This window comes from Nycticebus coucang, chromosome 2, assembly GCF_027406575.1.
Source record: "Nycticebus coucang isolate mNycCou1 chromosome 2, mNycCou1.pri, whole genome shotgun sequence".
NCBI classification, from domain to species: domain Eukaryota; kingdom Metazoa; phylum Chordata; class Mammalia; order Primates; family Lorisidae; genus Nycticebus; species Nycticebus coucang.
Window position 1 is genome coordinate 178,578,481 of NC_069781.1, and position 18,303 is coordinate 178,596,783.

General features: G+C 48.2%; 1 protein-coding gene across 7 annotated transcripts in view; it reads left to right on the forward strand.

Annotated features, from left to right (window-relative positions):
* PLCG2 (phospholipase C gamma 2) overlaps window positions 1–18,303 on the forward strand; it is a 136,157-nt gene that overhangs the window by 101,636 nt on the left and 16,218 nt on the right. For all 7 annotated transcript variants that reach the window (XM_053609390.1, XM_053609381.1, XM_053609410.1 and 4 more), the window contains 9 exons: window positions 1,481–1,590; window positions 4,740–4,836; window positions 6,393–6,459; window positions 8,354–8,511; window positions 11,345–11,447; window positions 12,853–13,062; window positions 14,485–14,630; window positions 15,656–15,770; window positions 16,645–16,812. In XM_053609390.1, coding sequence (XP_053465365.1) covers window positions 1,481–1,590; window positions 4,740–4,836; window positions 6,393–6,459; window positions 8,354–8,511; window positions 11,345–11,447; window positions 12,853–13,062; window positions 14,485–14,630; window positions 15,656–15,770; window positions 16,645–16,812 — 1,174 coding nt within the window. The remainder of the gene's footprint in view (window positions 1–1,480; window positions 1,591–4,739; window positions 4,837–6,392; window positions 6,460–8,353; window positions 8,512–11,344; window positions 11,448–12,852; window positions 13,063–14,484; window positions 14,631–15,655; window positions 15,771–16,644; window positions 16,813–18,303) is intronic.

Genomic DNA, 18,303 nt, shown 5'->3' on the forward strand with positions numbered 1-18,303 from the left:
TGGGGGGACCATCTGGCACACAATTAGTGTATAACTCTCCTTTAGGAAGGGCCCCTGCCTATGGGGTCTGTTGAAACCCAGAGACTCAGTTCTTCTTCTTCTTCTTTTTTTAATTTATAATCCTTGGCCAATGCAGATCTCTTTCAACGTGAAGTCGTGAAAAGTTGTGGGCAAATTGAGCTGTGTGCAACACATATTAATTGTGGGCAAATTGAGCTGTGTGCAACACATATTAAGGGAGGCTGTGGGCTTTCTCCCTGTGGAAGCCATTGCATGGCACCCCCTTTGCCCCTTGTGGTCTTGAAGCCTGGCTCCTGTCCTTACACCCACTCTCTAAGTGGGATACGCAGGTAGAGCTTCTCCATTTTGGGGGGCATTGGGGAGAGAAGGACATTGACTTCTAATGGACCATCATGAACTGTGGCAACAACTCACCTTAATCGATTCACTTCTGGTTGATCCTAGGCGAGGTACTTCATTTCTCTGTGCCTCAGTCTCCTCATCTGTAAAATGGGCATAAACATAGAACTACCCGCCTGTTCGTGTTGTTGTAAGGATTAAAGAAGATGCTATTAATATGAGGCTTAGAGTGATGGTATGACTAGGGTAAACACTTAAGAAATGCATGTTCTTGTTGCTTTTATCATTACGTGCATTACCTCATTTAATAGTCTCAGCAGGCCTATGAAATGCAAGTAAAAGTTTAATTCCCATTTCACAGATGGGGACTAGAGGATCAGAGAGAATCAAACTATAAAGGGGCAGAACAGTGATTTATTTGAACCTTCCCGCCTGACTCCTTGTAAAATTCCTGTTCCTATTTCCTGTGGGTGGGAGAAAAGGGAAGCCGCCGATCTAAACAGGTTTGACAATTTTAGAGGTTTTCCCGTTAATATTTGCTTGCTGTGTGGGTGTTCATTTTGTCATGGATTTACACTTGCTGAGCACAAGGCGTAAAAGCAAATTCATTGAAAACAAATTCTATCGCAAGTAAGTTCTATCTTGTTTCTGCCAGCAGAGCCCACGTTGGGATGATTTCATAGAGAAGTGCCTCAGTTACTCCTGCAAGGTGTCGGTGTCCTGCAGGAACCTAGTTTAGGGGACTATGGCTTATGTGATTAACAGTGGCGAGGACCCCAGGATGGCTAGGAAACGGTGTTGCCCTTGAACTTCTTGGAGGGTTGTTGAGCCCGGGCACTGTAGTGGTGGTCGTGGCTTAATCTAAAAGGCATATCCTTTCTTTGTTGAGGAAATAGAGCAATTTGGGTTATTCCTAAGTGACTTTGGCGGGGGGTGGGGGTGGGGTGCAGTGCAGGGACGGGTGCTCCTTTGCAATGCCAGATCCTGTCCAGAAGATGGTGCTACAACCCTGACCTGATGCCTCCTGTTCCCAGGAGAAGAACCGAATGGTGCTGGGGAATGCAGATGCCTCTTCCTTCTGTCCCCTGGCCTGACCTCTTTTTCCTTTTTCCCCTGAAAGCCTCAGAGAACGGTGAAAGCTCTGTATGACTACAAAGCCAAGCAAAGTGACGAGCTGAGCTTCTGCCGCGGGGCCCTCATTCACAATGTCTCCAAGGAGCCTGGGGGCTGGTAAGGCTGGGGGCCGGGCAGTGTGGCAGGTGAACTTGACTTGTCCCTTCTCTATGACAAGACTTCAGGTGCTGGCTGAGCTCTGACTCACTTTGTCTGCCACTCGGGGCTGGCTCTGTCCTATTGTGCTAAGTCCTTCAGAAGGTGACTTGGTGCATGCTTTGTTTGGGAAAGTGGGGAAACTACAGCATTAACAGGTATCATTATATTATTTTGTATCATCATATATATTGCACATTGTTATAATTACAACAGCAGCCACCACATATTGAGGTCTTACTGTGTGCAGAGCACTCTAATAGTCCTCAGACATTGTCTAATCAGATCTCTACTACAGCCCTGTGGTTAGGAGTGTGATTTTCCCCACTTTACAGATGTGGTGATTGAGGCTTTCCAAGGTCACAGAGCTACTAAAGAGTGTGGGCCCTGACCATTTTACAAGATTGTGTGTCATTTTTAATTCAAATTCTTATGCTATTGCTTAGTCCTGGGCTCTATGCAATGGCCCTATTCTGAATTGAAGAGAGTTTTTAGGCAAAGATAACTTGACTGTGCTGGGGTTTTGTGACTTCTTCTCTTTTTTCACCCTGGAAGGAAAATTCACTGCTCGTTGATAGGTTCCCACGCAAGTGGTTTCATGGGGGTGATTTCTGCTTGACAGCAAGAAGAACTTGCTCGTAACCATGACTGCTGGCAGAGATTTAGGCACCTTGAATGACTGGCATTTCTTTCTCCCCTAAAATAGCTAGACCTGACTTGAGAAATAAGAATAGGAGTATGTAGGGCGCACTGGACTGCTCTTATGTGTCCAGCAATGGTTTAGGAACTTTATTTGAAATAACTCATTTGATCTATATAATGACCATAGAAGGTTGGTTCTGTCGTTGCCTGCATGTTACAGATTAGGAAATTGAGGCACAGAGACATGCAGTGACTTGGCCAGGGTCACACGGCAGGCTGAGATTTCACCCATTCTGACCCTGAAGGCCACAGTCATGACCTCATGATTCTTCTGGGTCTCTCCCTGTACTCTTGCAAGGGCCCCTAATCTAAGGATTTTCAAACTTTTTTTTTTTAAAAAATGAGAACCTCATTGGAAACCAATTCTTACCTGCGTCCATAGTATCAAAAATTGATAACAGCATAAGATCTAAGAACAAAGATGAAGTGAAAGAAAAAATGTGGGTAACAGAGTTATCTGTTAAAGCTGGAACAGGGCTTGGAGCCGCCAGGTTTGTCCCCTATGCTGACATCACTGTCCCCAGGTATAGGTCCTGGGACTCCTCGTTAGAGGCTCCCAAGCCCAGCTTGTCAACCATAGTGTGTTCCATCTGTTCTCTCCGATTGAGTGGTTTGGCTTTGCCAAGGTCCCTGTCTTCCAAGTGGCACAGCCCAAGTGCTTTGCACTGTGACCTGCACCCCACCTCTATCAGGGTCCTGGTTCTCACTGGGCAGTGACTGACTTTTCTGGAGTGGTAGGTGGAGCCAGATGATGACTCCAAATCACAGTTTTCCATTATATGTGAGACAGCCTTATGCCTCTGATACGGAGTTCCGATCTGCCTCTGATATGGTGTCATCCAAATTTCTAAGGCTCTTGTCATGAGATGAATGGTGGGAGTTCCTTTGGCAAGGGACTATGTATGGGAAAGCCACCAATTTCTCATTCTCTTTCTGATGACAATAAGCTGCTTGTGTTGGACCACCTTTCTTTTCATCCCCCCAAACTAGTTCTGCTATAATTAGAGGGGCCAAATAAGCTTCATCGAAATCAAGATGTCTTTGAGGATGAAGGGAAGGCTATTATTAATAATTGTACCTGGACAGCAGGTATAAACTCCTCAGTCCTGGTCCGCACATTCACTCTAATACAGCCAGCCTTTGTGCAGTGTGGGTCTTGAGCATTAAAGGAAGGAGGCCATGAAAGTGCATCCAACCAGCACTCCTGTGTTTCCACTGAGCCAATAGAACCTTCCATCCTGTTTGCTCAGGCCAAGAAATTTAGGTGCTTCCCATCATTGCAGAGTACAGATTTGATTAAGTTCAAAAAAGTTCTCAGGTAGAGGGGCAGACAGGTGTATAATTATGAATTAAATGTAAGGTGTGGGACAGGATGCTGGGAGCCCAGAAGAGCTCTCAGCCAAGGTGGCAGTCAGGGAGAGGAAGCCGAGCTGAGTCCTGAATGGTTAGTAGGAGGAGGCTGGATACAGAAGGCCTGGGTGAAGCATGGATGCTCAGAGCACCATAGGGTAATGATGGGGATGGCCGGTTAGCTGGATTGCATGTCAGATTTGAGCCACGGAGAGTCAACAGGTGAGGTCAAGGAGTCCTGAGCTCAGAACTTTTGCCAAGTGAAAGGATTGGGGCTGGATTCTTAAGACCCCAGGAGCCATCATATGGCATGTTCAGAGAGCTCCTGGTGGCGGAAAGTGGCTCACTGGATGGCCAGGTTGGAAGGAGGAGGCCTGGATGTCTGGATGGACTTGAGGGGAAGAAGCTGGGAGGTGCTCGCAGTCTCGTGGGGTCAAGGCACGTTCCTGGATGGATTGTGTCCATGTTACCAGTGCTGTTATCAAGGTACAGAAGCAGTATGTTAGCTGAGCTAATGCTGTTGAGCCCAGCTGTGTACCAGGGAGGCACCGATCCGTGGTCTGGGCATATGTTAATCCAGGTAGTTCTAGTACAGTCCTCTGGAGCTCTGGTATTATCCCGTCTTACTGATGGCAGAGTATGGGGCACAGAATGTCTACACAGAATGGAGCTGGAGTTTAATTTCAGGCTATTTGGTTCCAGGACCTTCTTTATACCAGCTTTGTCTCTACATACACAACCTGAAATGCGGTTGTGCTTTTGTCTTGCGTGGCTCTGACTTCTGCTTGAAACATTGAAACTTTTGACTTTTGGTATCTGTGACCAAGCATTAGGATCACATTAAGAGGAAGAAAATAAGCTCCCAATGACTCATGGGTGATTAAAAAAAAAAAGGGCAGAAATTCCCTTTGAGCTGCCTTCCCTAGCCCCTTCACTGGTCACTTGTCCCCTTGCTGCCTCTCCTGTGGGACTCGAGCCAGCAGCGGGGGCTCTCCTGAGGTTGGTGGGTTGTTAGTGCTGCCCAGTGAAGGGTCCTGATGCCTTGTGTCTTTATCCAGGTGGAAAGGAGATTATGGGACCAGAATCCAGCAGTACTTCCCATCTAATTACGTCGAGGACATTTCAACCGCCGATGTTGAGGAGCTGGAAAAGCAGGTGCGTCTCCACCATCCACCACCTTACCGTAAGGGAGGATGTGTGAGTTTTTCAGGGAATCTCCTGCTCTGCCTCAGGTGGACTTTTTTTTTTTTTTTTTTTAATGCATTTTAAATCCATCAGCACGATTTTTTTTTTTTTTTTTTTTTTTTTTGCAGATTTTGGCCAGGGCTGGGTTTGAACCCGCCACCTCCGGCATATGGGGCTGGCGCCCTACTCCTTTGAGCCACAGGCGCCGCTCCTAGTGGGTGGATTTTTACCAGTGGTCCCTGTGGGGCTCCAGAACAGGGAAGACAGAGTGATATGGAGATTGGGATTATCCCCGAGCTGCTGTGGGTGAAAGTCTCTGTGACAAGCTAGTTATGTTTTAATCAGGTTGTGCTGGGCTGCGAGACTTTGAATATGCAGAGAATTCCCAGTGGAGTGAAAGTGGCCAAATGGGGAATTTATCCTTTGCTTAAAGCAGCTTGCAAATGAAACATATTTATTTTGGACAGCCAGACATTCAGAACGTGCTTGGAGTGAGTAAGCGAGTGTGCCTAACCGGCAGGTGAGATGAGGCCTTCCCAGTGACTTTGCAAATTGAGTTTTTGTTCCCCGGGCTACCTCTTTTTGGGAAGTCTCAGGGAGCGGCCACTTTTCAGCATGACAGCACTGCACCCAGGATGACATCTTTCTAATGAGGACTTTAAGTTCCCATGAGAGCCCAAAGCATTTGTTTTTTTTTTTTTGTTAAGGGAGACAGGGTTCTTTGGGAAGGCTTCCTGGAGGAAGGGGCATTTGAGACTTTTTAAAAGTCAAGTTAAAATTCAACACCAAGAAACTGGCAGAAGGGAATTCCAGAAGGGAGGTACAGTCAGCAGTGTGGTGGTTGGAATGTGGTTGGGTTCCGTGTGGTCCAGCTGAGGCAAGATGTGACCCCATTGTGTGCATGTATAGCATTGCCCTTGCCCGCACAACCAGCGTTAGCCTGGTGGAGAAGGGGTGGATGGTACAAACAGTAGGTGGACACCTGGTCCAGCCAGCTTTCCTGAGACTAAGATATTCTCCATCTCAGCTGGACCCTGGGATGGATCAAGTATTGGATGGGACGTGGAGCTGGGAAAGCGGAATATGACTCTGAAGGCCATAGGAGCCAGAGTGTTAGAGCATGAGTGTTGCTTCCATAGGACATGGGGAGCCACAGAGGGTTCTTGAGCTGGGCGTTAGTAGGCCAAATAGACCCATGTCGTAATAGTGTCAGATAAAGGGTCTGGGAGGTGTTGTGAAGCCAAATCCAAGGAGGAAGCGTCTTGAAGCCTGTTCTAGAATTCACAGGGCATGTTCTCATGGATTGGAAAATGAAATACTGAACTCCTGGCGTGTGCTCACTGCCAGGTTGCTATCAGCTCCTTGCTTGTTATTTACCTCTTGCCCTGTGGACGTATCCTGTAATGAAAATGCATTTTAAACAGTTCCACAGGCAACATCTCTGCTAAACGGTGTGCTTCGGAAACTGGTTGTCTTTTCATTCTGCCTGTTACAACTAACGCGAATTATGTCTTGTTTCTTCACAGATTATTGAAGACAATCCCTTAGGGTCTCTTTGCAGAGGAATATTGGACCTCAATACCTATAACGTCGGTATGTGCGCACATCTTCCTAGCCTGGATTCCTGCCCAAAGCCCCCACAGCCTGACCTTGGACCTGCCCCCAGCAGGGGGGCGGGTGACACTCTGTGCTGCCTAGCGTTTCTCTCTGACGCAGCCCCGTCCCTGGCTGAGCTGAGTGTTTGGATCAGATTGGTCAGTGAGTACGATGTTCTGTCTGTATTACCTAAGTGTCAGCATAATAAGAGTCTGGTACATGATAGTGCGGGATGGTGGTTGGCTGTTATTATCACCAGCATCACTAGTTTTATTTTGGGACCTGCCTGTGTTTCCCATGTATTTTGAAGAAGAGTTGAGCTGTTGGCCCGGCCGAGATGGAGCGTGGAGGAGAGAGTCCTGGGTCCTCAGCCCAGCTCTGCCACTCAGTTGTTCTGAGACCGTGGGCCTGCCACTTCTCCTCTCTGAACCTCAGCTTGCTGACTGCTCAGCTGGGGGTCAGGAAACCTGGTCTGTCCCATGTTGGAGTCTGCTGCAGTGGGGAAGTGAAGGCCTTTCCTTGAGCATGGGGCACACAGGGGTGGCAGGGCTGGGGCTGTAGCTGGCCTTCCTGATCTATACCTGCTGCCTGGGCACATTGCAACTCACATGGGAGTGTGCCAGGCAGCTCGCTTCCCTGAACGGCTGCTGTGTCTATAGCAGGCCCCCTGTTCTCTGCCACAGCCTTTCATTTTACTAGCCTGGGCTCACTAGTCCCAGACTGGTCCCTGGGGCCTTAAATAACAGCAGTCCTAGGAACTTCCTGCCTCTACTGCCTCTCAGCTTTCCACCCTTACAGCAATCATTTTCCCTACAACTCTCCAGTGGGATGGGGGCAGGGTCTTTGCTCCAATTAACAGCGTAAACCAAGCACCCGCTGACTTCCCACGGCGAGGTAACAGATGAGCCGGGCCCAGGGGAATTTGGGGTTTCACTTCTGAAGCTCTTTGTATCATCTCCTGCCCTGTATTTGCAGAGCACAGGCCCATGGCTCAGTGGTTATGCACAGGGAGCTTGGAGTCAGGTTTGAGCCTCGGCTTTGCCACCATTAACTTGAGTGAACTTCCACTTGTTAATCTCTCAACCAACTTCAGTTTTCCCTCCTGCAAAATGGGCATTATAGGGACATTACCCGCACAAGGCTGTGGTACAGATTGAGACATAGGGCACGCGATCTATTTAAAATCTAGCCTAGCTCCTAAGAGCTCAGAAATCTTAGCTACTATTAATTGGCAGGTAATTTTCACCCATCATAACCTTGATTTTTCTTGTCTGTGAAATACTTGGTAGTGCGTATCGTGAACCCGTTTCATGACCCTCTCCCAGCCTCTGGTGATAGCTGGCCGTCCCTGGTGCTATTTGACTTTTGTCTATATAGAGACTGTCTATTCCAGTCTCTACCTCCCTCTTCATAGCCTTTCTCTTGAATCCCCCTCTCCTTTCTCTTGTAAGGATACGCATCATCGGATTTAGGGTTTGTAGCTTGAGACCCCTAACCTAAGTCCATATGCCAATATGCTATTTCTAAATAGCATTTCTGGGGACTTGATTTATCTTTTTGGAGGACACTACTCAACTCACCGCACACCTTAAGCCAGTAACAGCAAAATTACAGTTATGAAGTAGCAACGAAAATAATTTTATGGTTGGGGGTCACCACAACATGAGGAACTGTATTAAACGGTCATGGCATTAGTTGAGAACCATTGCTTTAAGCAGTAACATGTAATTCAGACACTGCTGGACACAGTGTGGACATCCTGGTCAGTGCTGACCATGACCACAGCAGTGACAGTTTGGTTTGGTTCAGGAGAGAAATGGCTTGGGCAGTGCGAAGTCTGGTCATTTTGGCTGTCAATAGGATGATCAGAGCTCCTCCTCCTTTTCCAAAGTGAAAGCCCCACAGGGGAAAAACCAGAAGCCGTTTGTCTTTATCCTGGAGCCCAAGAAGCAAGGTGATCCTCCGGTGGAGTTTGCCACAGACAAGGTGGAAGAGCTCTTCGAGTGGTTCCAGAGCATCCGTGAGATCACCTGGAAGATGGACACCAAGGTGGGCGCCGGCTCACCTGTGCTTACCTGGGCCCAGGGCCTGCCATCAGGCCTCTGGTGCTCAGCTGAGGCCAGGGCTGGGTGTGGGTAGCAGGGGGAGAGTTTGAGGAGTAGACAGATGGGTTCAGTGGATAGGAACACCTCTCATTGGTGGGGAAGGGGCCTGTGGAAGCCTCCTGGGACACTGGTCAGGGTGTATGCAGCAATTCTCAGTGATGATGGCCGTCTGGCTTATGTATCTTACCAAGGAAGCACTGCCTTCCTCGTTTTGATTATTTTCATCTTTCTAAACATTGCACAAGGCAGCCTGGGTCCTTCCCACAGCAAATATTCCCTGAGATGGGTCCTTCCCACAGCAAACATACCCTGAGCTCCCTGCCCTGGACCTGGGATAGGCCCTGGGAACATAGTGATTTTTATCCTGGGGAAGGAACTTTCCCTCTAGAAGGGAATGACCTCAGGGTTATCTTGGCTGGAGCATTCACCCTTGGCTGGAAGTGTTCTGAGAAGGCTTTAGCCTCTGCGTAGGAACTGGGAGGCTTGGGATTAGGCAGACTGGAGTTTGCACCCTGACAGGGCTGGGGCCCTGGGAATGTAACCACACTGCTCTGGGCCTCAATTGCTTTGTTTGCAAAACAAGGAAGCAAATACCTAACTCAAAAATATTTAGTCATCACGTTGTTATTGTAAGGGTGATGTGGGAAAGTGTTGCCACATCTTAGGTATTGGAGTCAGGTGCCACCTACTTGTGCTCGGGGCTACAGAACTGGAAAGAAATTTTAGGGTTTTCCAGGTGCCTCTTTGCTTCTAAGGTAGATCTTGACCCCAAGGACTGATTTAAAAGCTCTTCCGGGTCCTCCTGTGTCCCTCTGACCTCTGGTTGTAGTTTATAAGTCTCTCTTGGGTCACTCACCCAAGGTACTTGGGAGTGGTCACCACCATTAGCTTGGCCTTCCCTTCCTCTACCCTTCCCCTCACATCCTGGCCTGTCTCTGGTCACTAGGGCCCCCCCTGGACTCAGTCTTTCAACTCCTCTGGAGGGAAGGCATCCTCCCTAGTGGGCCCTGTCATCTGTCCCTCACCTTATACTTGGCTTCTTATTTTTCCCATGGCTCATCGCAGCATCTCCAGCCATTTGGGTTGAACTGTGATCTTGGGCTGTTTGTCCCCTCTTTCCCCAGTGGGGACATCTCACCTGGCCCCTAGTGCCTCTGACCTAGTATAGCTCTGAGGCAGAGGGGCTGTGCCACTGCCCAAGGCTCATTTGAAAAATCATTTCCAATAGGATGTTTGCCTCTCTCTCTTCTTCTCTTAATGGAGAAAAACATGACTTCACTGGAAGGCTTCCCCTCCCCGATTCCTCTCCCACCTGCAAGAAGGTTCCTGAAATGAAGCCAGGCTGTTCAGGGCTGCTGCCCGTGGCCTTTGATCCACATTCCTGCTTAATTGGTTTTTATATTTGCTAAGATTTTGTGAGAATTATTTCTAAAGTCTTATTACATCTGAGGATTAAGAAAACAGGGGCCAGTAGAGGGGACCAGGATCCCATTCTGGATTTAACCCCCTCTCCCCAACTAGCCCCAGATGACTCTCAGCTCACTGTCAGGAGCTCCTCACCAGGGCCTGGCCATGTGCCTCTGCCTGTCCCAAAGTGCCTGCTCAGGGTATTGTCACATAATGTCTGGCCACCTCTAGTTGATGGCAAGGAGCAGTGACGAGGTCTGAGTGCCAGTGCTGAATAGCATTGACGTAGGACGGTCAGACGAGGGATGGTGTAAAGCCAAGCATGCCCAGAATGGTGGGGGCAGGGAGTGATCTAGATGGTTTCCCAGCCATGACTGAAGTTACCCAGGGAGGCTTCCTGAGTGGGGGTGATTTGGGCAGGGTCCAGGGCAAGACCAGAGCCAGGAGGCAGCTTCTGTGGTTTGGAGGCACTCAGGGTGTAAACTCTGGGGTCAGATGCAAGAGATATTTACTATTTCAGTGACATCTTCTGCAGGACCTGGTGGCTGATGAGGTGAGGCAACACAGCTGTGAGACGTGGGGCGGGAGCAGGGGCTTTGGGTCAGGCCAGTCACTTAAGCTTCTGGTGGATGCTGTGTGGCCTGAGGGAAGACTCAGCTTCCCTGTGTTAAATGGAGATAATGCTGCCTCCCAGACATGTACATTAACTTAGATGATATAAAGCTAAGTACCTTCGCTCCATAGTGAGAGTTGTTACCTAAATATTCTCTAAAGGTTCCCCCTTGGCCAAAGGCTGATAGGAAGGATTTGGGGAGGACTAAGAGGGTTGTCTGTTTTGTATAAAGTAAACAGCTCATCTTTGCCCAGATGAGTGAGATTTAACAGTGGGTCCCCTGGAGAAAAATGCCTCCCCAGTCCATGGCATGTGGCCTAAGCCCTGGGAACAGCTCCTTCAGACAGAGCTGTGACAGGCGGTAAGCTGCAGGTAGAGCCTTGCCTGTTTCAGGCATGCAGGGGATAGAGGGTTAGAACAAGAGCTTTCAGAGACCTAGATTTGGACGAACTGTAACAGTGTGGCTTTAGGGGAGAGGGCAGGTGATTGAAAAGAGCCCTCCCCATGCCATCCTGGCCCTCGTCTATTTTTGAGACCTGCAGTCAGCTAGGACTGAGCTAGACATCAAACTTGGGTGGAGATGCAGGAAGAGAGAGAGAGGAGGAAGTGGGGGGGTGGTTTTCAGGAAGGAAGAACATTCAACTCTACTAAAGATCCAAGGGTGAGGTGGGGAGGAGGAGACTTCTGGGGAGCGGGGATTGTAGGATTTCTCAGGGCCGCCTGGAGGCTGAAACTAAAGCTAGGTGACTCCATATAGGAGAACAACATGAAGTACTGGGAGAAGAACCAGTCGATCGCCATCGAGCTCTCTGACCTGGTTGTCTACTGCAAACCAACCAGCAAAACCAAGGATAATTTAGGTAACAACTTCCCCATGACCCTGCCTCATAACGGTAGTAAAAATTGTTTCCTTTAGGACCTTATAGCATTGAAGGGGGCAGGAGTGAGCAAGGCAGACGCCTCACCTTGAGTTCGTCCTTGGGGTGCTGGCGGAAGAGACCCTTTCGGTGCCTTAGTAGGATAAACCACTTAGAGGGTAAATGAGTTTTATTCTGCTGCTGTAAAAAATTTCCACAAACTTGGTGGCTGAAAACATCATAGATTTATTCTTGTACCATTCCGGAGATCAGAATCACTAGGCCAAAATCAGAGTGTCAGCAGGGCTGGAGTGGCTCTCGGGGAGAAATCCAGTCTTTGCTTCTCCCAGTTTGTGGCAGGTGCCAGCATTCCTTGGCTTGTGGCTACATCACTCTGGTCTCTGCCTCTTTCTCCCTAGTAGAAGGACCCTTGTGGTTAGATTCAGGACTGTCTCCCCATTTCAGGCATCTTCATTTAATTACATTTGTAAAATCCCTTTTGCCATGGAAGGTCTAATTTTCACAAGTTCCTGGCATTAGGACCTAGATAGCTTGGGGACCATTATTCAGCCAAATCTGAGTCTATTAAGAAATGGATTTTCTACCAAATTCTCCAAGTAACAAGTTCTTTTATGATGATGTTCATATTTTACTTCTCCCTTTTTGGGGCCTGTTGAACAACTTCATATCTTTCATCTCCAGAATCTGTGATTCCAGAACAGAAGACCAGAGAAATGGTACTAAACCCCAGAGTTAACTCTTAAAAGTGGAAGGCAGGTCCCCTATGTTCTGGGACAGATGCCAAAGCTCAGGACCAGAGTCAGCACGTTTACTCCTTGGCTGTCTCCCCCACCCCAGCTGAACGTGAGGGAGCAAAGTAGAAGCATGTCCCCATCCCCCCTCCCACACCGGCACCCCCTCCTGTCACATCCCTTCCTGCAGGCAGCAACAGGTGATTCTCAGTCAATAGGATGCTTAGTTCATTCTTTGTATCTATAGCATCCTTGGTGGGGAAGGCAGACTGCTCTGTGCATCTTTCAGTCCTAAGATCTTTTACCTGAAACCTTCCCCCTTCTAGGACCATACCACTTCTGTGTTTTCTTGTTCAAGGCTGTTGTAGTTGTAAATGAAAAGTAAATTACAATAGTTCTAATCTAGACTAAAAGGCTGTAGGAAGACTAGCCCCCCCCCAATACCTGGGACCCTAGGAGGACAAGCCTCTATAGTGGTACCAATTACAGCATTGTCATCACAACCCCTCGAATGTCTTGTCAGAAAAGAGACATTCCTGGTTTCCTTTTACAACTTGAGCATTCAGCAGCCATCACGCTAAGAGGTTGTGATGACAATTAGAAAATGCACAGATAAGACAGAGAATAAATGGTGACCTTTTTCTCCGTGTGTGCAGAAAATCCTGACTTCCGAGAAATCCGTTCCTTCGTGGAGACAAAGGCAGACAGCATCACCCGACAGAAGCCCCTGGATCTCCTAAAGTACAATCAAAAGGGCCTGACCCGCGTCTACCCCAAGGGACAAAGGGTTGACTCTTCCAACTACGATCCCTTCCGCCTCTGGGTGTGCGGCTCCCAGATGGTGGCGCTTAATTTCCAGTCTGCAGGTACAGGGGAGCTAGAAGTAGCCGGGCAATGCCAGAAGGCAGTGATACTATTCCAGGCGACATCTGCTGATACGGGGATGCCAGGGTTCAGCCAGCATGCTAGTTAGCACAGGAGATGCCAACAATAGAATGGGGTGTTGAGGGCGGTGGAGGCGCTTGGATCAGGCAGGCTCTGTGATTGCAGAGACAGAGCCAGGTTGGCTTGAGAGGCAAAGGAAGTACATTAGCTCATGTAGTTAACAAGTCCAGGAGCTGGTTCCTAGCTGCATGTGAGGCTGGGTACAAGCATTCAGTGGGGTCTTCAGGGCTCTCTCCTCCTGGTCCCTCCTCTTCCACAGAGATTCACATGCTGGGGCAAAAAGAACACAAATATTTGCACACCCAATGAGAGCATACATCACAGAGCTTTGCATTTTTGTTATGTTTGGGGGTTTACTGGTAGCTTCCTTTACATTTTTATAGCCCCAGCATTCCACTGAATGGAACCATGGTTTATTTAACAAGTCCCTGTGGGAACACAGTTAATGTTGCTCCCTGTGGTTTGCTATCATGGACAGCACCACCTCCTGTAGCCTTACGTGAGCATATGAGAGCTAGGAGTACATCTGTGGGACGGGATGCTCAGAGATCACGTTGTGATAAACTTTGTCCTAAAGACCCCTGAGCACCTGTCTCCAGCTGAGCCTGAGAGCAGACCCTTGGCTAAACTGCCCTCAAGAGTGTGGGTGGGAATGCAAATTTTGGTAGAACTTCTCCTTGGTTTTATTGAATTTTTAAGCCTTTGCCCATCTGAGGGGTGAAAATGGATACAATATAGTCAATTATACCATATTATATACATATAATACCATATAATATACACTGTAATATACTAATGTGTATACTATAATAGGGTATAATTGACTGATATACTATATATTATGTGTTATGCTATATTACAGTATAGTCAATTATATTATATATACCAATTATATTATGGTGTTTCTTTCATGGGTGACATTAGCCCTTTTTCCACTTGTTTAGGGAACATCTGCCTTTTCTGTCACTATTCATGCTTTAGCTATCTCATGCAGTATTTATTGCATACATTCATCAGTGTCCTTAAAAGGTTAAAAATGTTTATAGATTTGTCATTTGAATTGAAAGGATTTAACTTAATGCAATTTTTTTCTATGTAGACATTTTTAGGTTTCAGTAGGTTTTAATCTTTTATGGTTCTGGATTTTGTGACATACTCGGGAAGGTGTTCCCTTGAAATTTATTTTAAATACCTCCTATTTTCCTAGAGTCAGATATCTCTGAACAACTGCCTTAAGTTAATTTTGGAAGCAGGGGTAACCCGTTTTCCACCCAGCAATTCCTGGCCCAGGAGGCCCCCAGCATCATGCCGGCCTTACAGCAGGAGTGCATTTTCCTTCCCAGATAAGTACATGCAGATGAATCATGCGTTGTTTTCTCTCAACGGGCGGACGGGCTACGTCCTACAGCCTGAGAGCATGAGGACAGAGACGTACCACCCGATGCCGCCTGAGTCCCAGAGGAAGATCCAGATGACGCTGACTGTCAAGGTGACACCAGCTCTCCTCCTCACCCCAGGGGCTGAGCCCCTGCTGCCTTAGGAGGAACCAGTGATGTTCAGCTCCTTGTTTAAACCATCAGCATCCAGAGACAGTGTTTTAGGCTCTTTACTGCAGTATCCTCCAGGGTGAAGGTGGGGTATGAATCCCTCTCCGGAGTCCAGTGAGGTCAGCCTTTAGCCAGAGAGAAACAAAACATGGGAAATAGCCATTTAGTCTTAATGGAGAAGGCAGCTAGGGGTCAAAGCTTTTAAAAATTTATCCATGTTGTTTGCAAGAGAGAAATGAATTGCCTTTCTTATGAGACTAAACAAAGACCACTTACAAAAAGAATGCCACCCTCTCCTGCAATCTTTCCTGGGTGCAGGGAAATCCAAGGACTAAGCTCTCTGTGCTGGTAGGTACCCAAGGGTGAGACCCACCTGCTGAGTCAGATGGCCTGGGGCTGAGATCCAGGCTTGTCCTGAAGAGCTGTGGGATGCCACACACTCTCCACCTCCACTTCTTCGTCCACAGAAGGGAAACAGTGATGGTAGCTGCTTCACAGGCTACTGTGGCCTCTCTAGTAAATCATTTCCCTCAACAGCTTTCTGGGGAAATTGAGGTTGACTTTGAACTCATACAGTCTGCTGTTTAAAACACTCTTGACAACTGGGGGTGGTGGGTCCTGCTTGCAATCCCAGGACTTTGGGAAGCTGAGGCAGATAGATTGCTTGAGTTGAACCAGCCTGAACAAGAGCGAGACCCCCATCTCTACAAAAAATGGAAAAACTAGCAGGGTGTTGTGGTGGGTGCCCTGTAGTCACAGCTCCTTGGGAAGCTGAGGTAAGAGGATCGCTTGAGCCCAAGTGCCTGAGGTTGTGTGAGCTGTGATGCCACAGCACTCTGCCCAGGGCACAGAGCGAGACACACAACAAAGCCCCCCACCCCCGCCCCAAAACCAAAACCTCTTTATCTAAGGGGTCAGGTTTGGGGATGAATTTCCTGAGGCCCTTTGCTTACCTTTGGTGTCCTAGGTTCTCGGTGCCCGCCATCTCCCCAAACTTGGGCGAAGTATTGCCTGTCCTTTCGTAGAGGTGGAGATATGTGGAGCCGAGTATGACAACAACAAGTTTAAGACGACAGTTGTGAGTAAGTTGCCTGGGCCTTTTCTTCCTGGCGAGCGGAGGCACTTGCAGGGATGCTGTCCTCTGCGGATGCTGATGTACTTTTGCTTTCTGGGCATTTTCATTCATCTCTCCTGCCCACAGTGGTTCAGCTTGGGAGGGAAAACAAAGGGCCACTTTATTTAAGTCTCTGGACTTGTACCTAGTGCTGTGTTTCTGTTTCCCTGACTCTAGGTTGGTCTTCTCTGTGCAAAAGCCCAGCCTGATTTATTTCTACACAGAGACACATGGGGGTGGCGGGGGGAATAACAGGGCTAACCTGGAGGACTCCTAACCTGGGGAATCTCAGGCTCAGAAGGTAGGAAGGACAAGCGGAAGGCTTACTCTGCCAGGAGAAGCCAGGAAGGAAGCACGAACGGTGGGCTTTTTAAGGCCAAGATCACTGTCGGTAGTGAAAGGTAGCCCTGTGACCAACTCAGACACCCACTGATTAAATTGGCATTAGAAAGGTGGTAGGTCTTCCTTGCCTTGTTGTGTGAGGCTGGGGTTTGCCTCTTCAGCAAGCCAAGCTTCAGGATGTAGCTCCCAGGCTGTCTTCTCACCTCTCTTTTTCATCTTCCCAAACACCCCTTCTTGTCCTCCCGATGCCTCTGTTTTCCCCAGAAGGTGGGTGGGAGATGTGCATGGGGGGATGTGGTCTCCTGCACCAGCAGCTTTACCAGGATGGCTCACCGCAGATGCAGTGGGGGGATGAGATTCTGATTTTCTTAGACCTTGTTATAGATGCGCATTTATTTACATGATTGTTAAGGAGATTCAAAGCTCAAGGATGGGGTCTGTTTTAGCAGGAGGGGGGGCAGGACAAATGTGCCCACTAATGAGCTTTCCTCTCCTTCCAGATGACAATGGCCTCAGCCCCGTCTGGGCTCCAACACAGGAGAAGGTGACGTTTGAGATTTACGACCCAAACCTGGCGTTTCTACGCTTTGTGGTTTACGAGGAAGATATGTTCAGTGATCCCAACTTTCTTGCTCACGCCACTTACCCCATTAAAGGAATCAAGTCAGGTAAGAGGCATTTTAATTAAGATGTTCAATTTGGTCTACTGCCCTTCTTTGGTGCTGCTGGCTTCAGAAAGAACGCGAAAGCATTTCTCCTGGTTTCTGATTAAATCACCATAAAGCTGATCATGCACAGCCTGGCACTTAGCACACAGGTGGGAAGAAGAGGGGGAGCTCTTTGAAGTCGGGCTTCTGCATACAGAACTGGATTTAGCCGATCGTCAGCCTGGCACTGCAGTTCAATTTTCTTCTGAAATGTTAGAAGTGCTTTGCCTCGCCACAGCCAGGGCTGAGTCTGGCTTGGGCTCCCTCATGCTCCCTGGCTGGCAGTGTGATAGGACCGCTGGGGCAGAGGCCTTTAGTTTCTGGGGGGTCCAATTCTAAGCTTTCAGAATTCCCCCACCTTACCTTCCTCTTCTATAAAATCAGGAGGGTTAATTTACTTCTTTGAATTGTTACGGTTTTCTTCCATACTGAACAAAACCCCTTTGTGATCCGAGAAGTGTCATTCTGTGTTTGCCTGGGACTATACCAAGCTGGGATGTGTGACCAGCTCTTACTTAAGACTCGGGACACTGAGTCTGTCCCAGAGAATCGGGAGTGACTGAGTCCTCCCGCACCGCTGAGCTCCCCTCCAGGTAAAGGGAGTCTGGTTCTAGATGCAGCACCAAGCTCTTGGGCCCAGGCAGTTCTCTAAAAATGTTGAGTATCTTTGTGTTGTGCGTGGTGTCCCCAAGTTACTTTCCCACTGGATTTTATATATAATGTTTGTCACATAGGCCCTTGCCGGGTGTTGGAGTTCCTTCTTCCCCTTCCTTGGTTTTTCTGATGCCTGAGACTAGAAGATCATAGGTGCTTCTGGATTCCTCAGGAGGTCACTGTTTTCAAGAATAACAGATTACTGCTGTTTGAGCTTTTTATATACAAATACAGTCTTTTGGGCAGATGCAATGGCTCATGACTATAATCCCAGCACTTTGAGAGGCCGAGATGGGAAAATTGCTTGAGGCCAGGAGTTCGAGACCAGACTAAACAACATAGCAAGACTGTCTCTACAAACATAAAGTATTAGCTGGATGTGAGAGTGCAGGCCTGTCGTCCCACCTGCTTGAGATGTTGAGGCAGAAGCATCCGATGAGCCTGGGATTCAAGGCTGCAGTGACTGTGATGATGCCACTGCATCCCAGCCCAGGCACCAGAGCAAGATATTACTTTTTTTGAAGTTTGGAACATGTCAGACATTCCCTTAATTTTTGACCATTTCTACCACTGGGCACTGGCCCAACTTCTGAGCAGCAGGCATGTTGGGGGCTCAAATTAGAAAATATAGGTTCCCATGGTGGGGGTTGGAGCAAGAATCTAAATGTTTAACCAGCTCCTCAGATGCCCATTGTTTACACTCTGTGAAAACCAAGCTGGGCCAACGCTGCCCATCTTAGTAATGAAGAAACAAGAATTTTGGGGAAAACCATCTGAATGTAGGAATATTCATTTTAG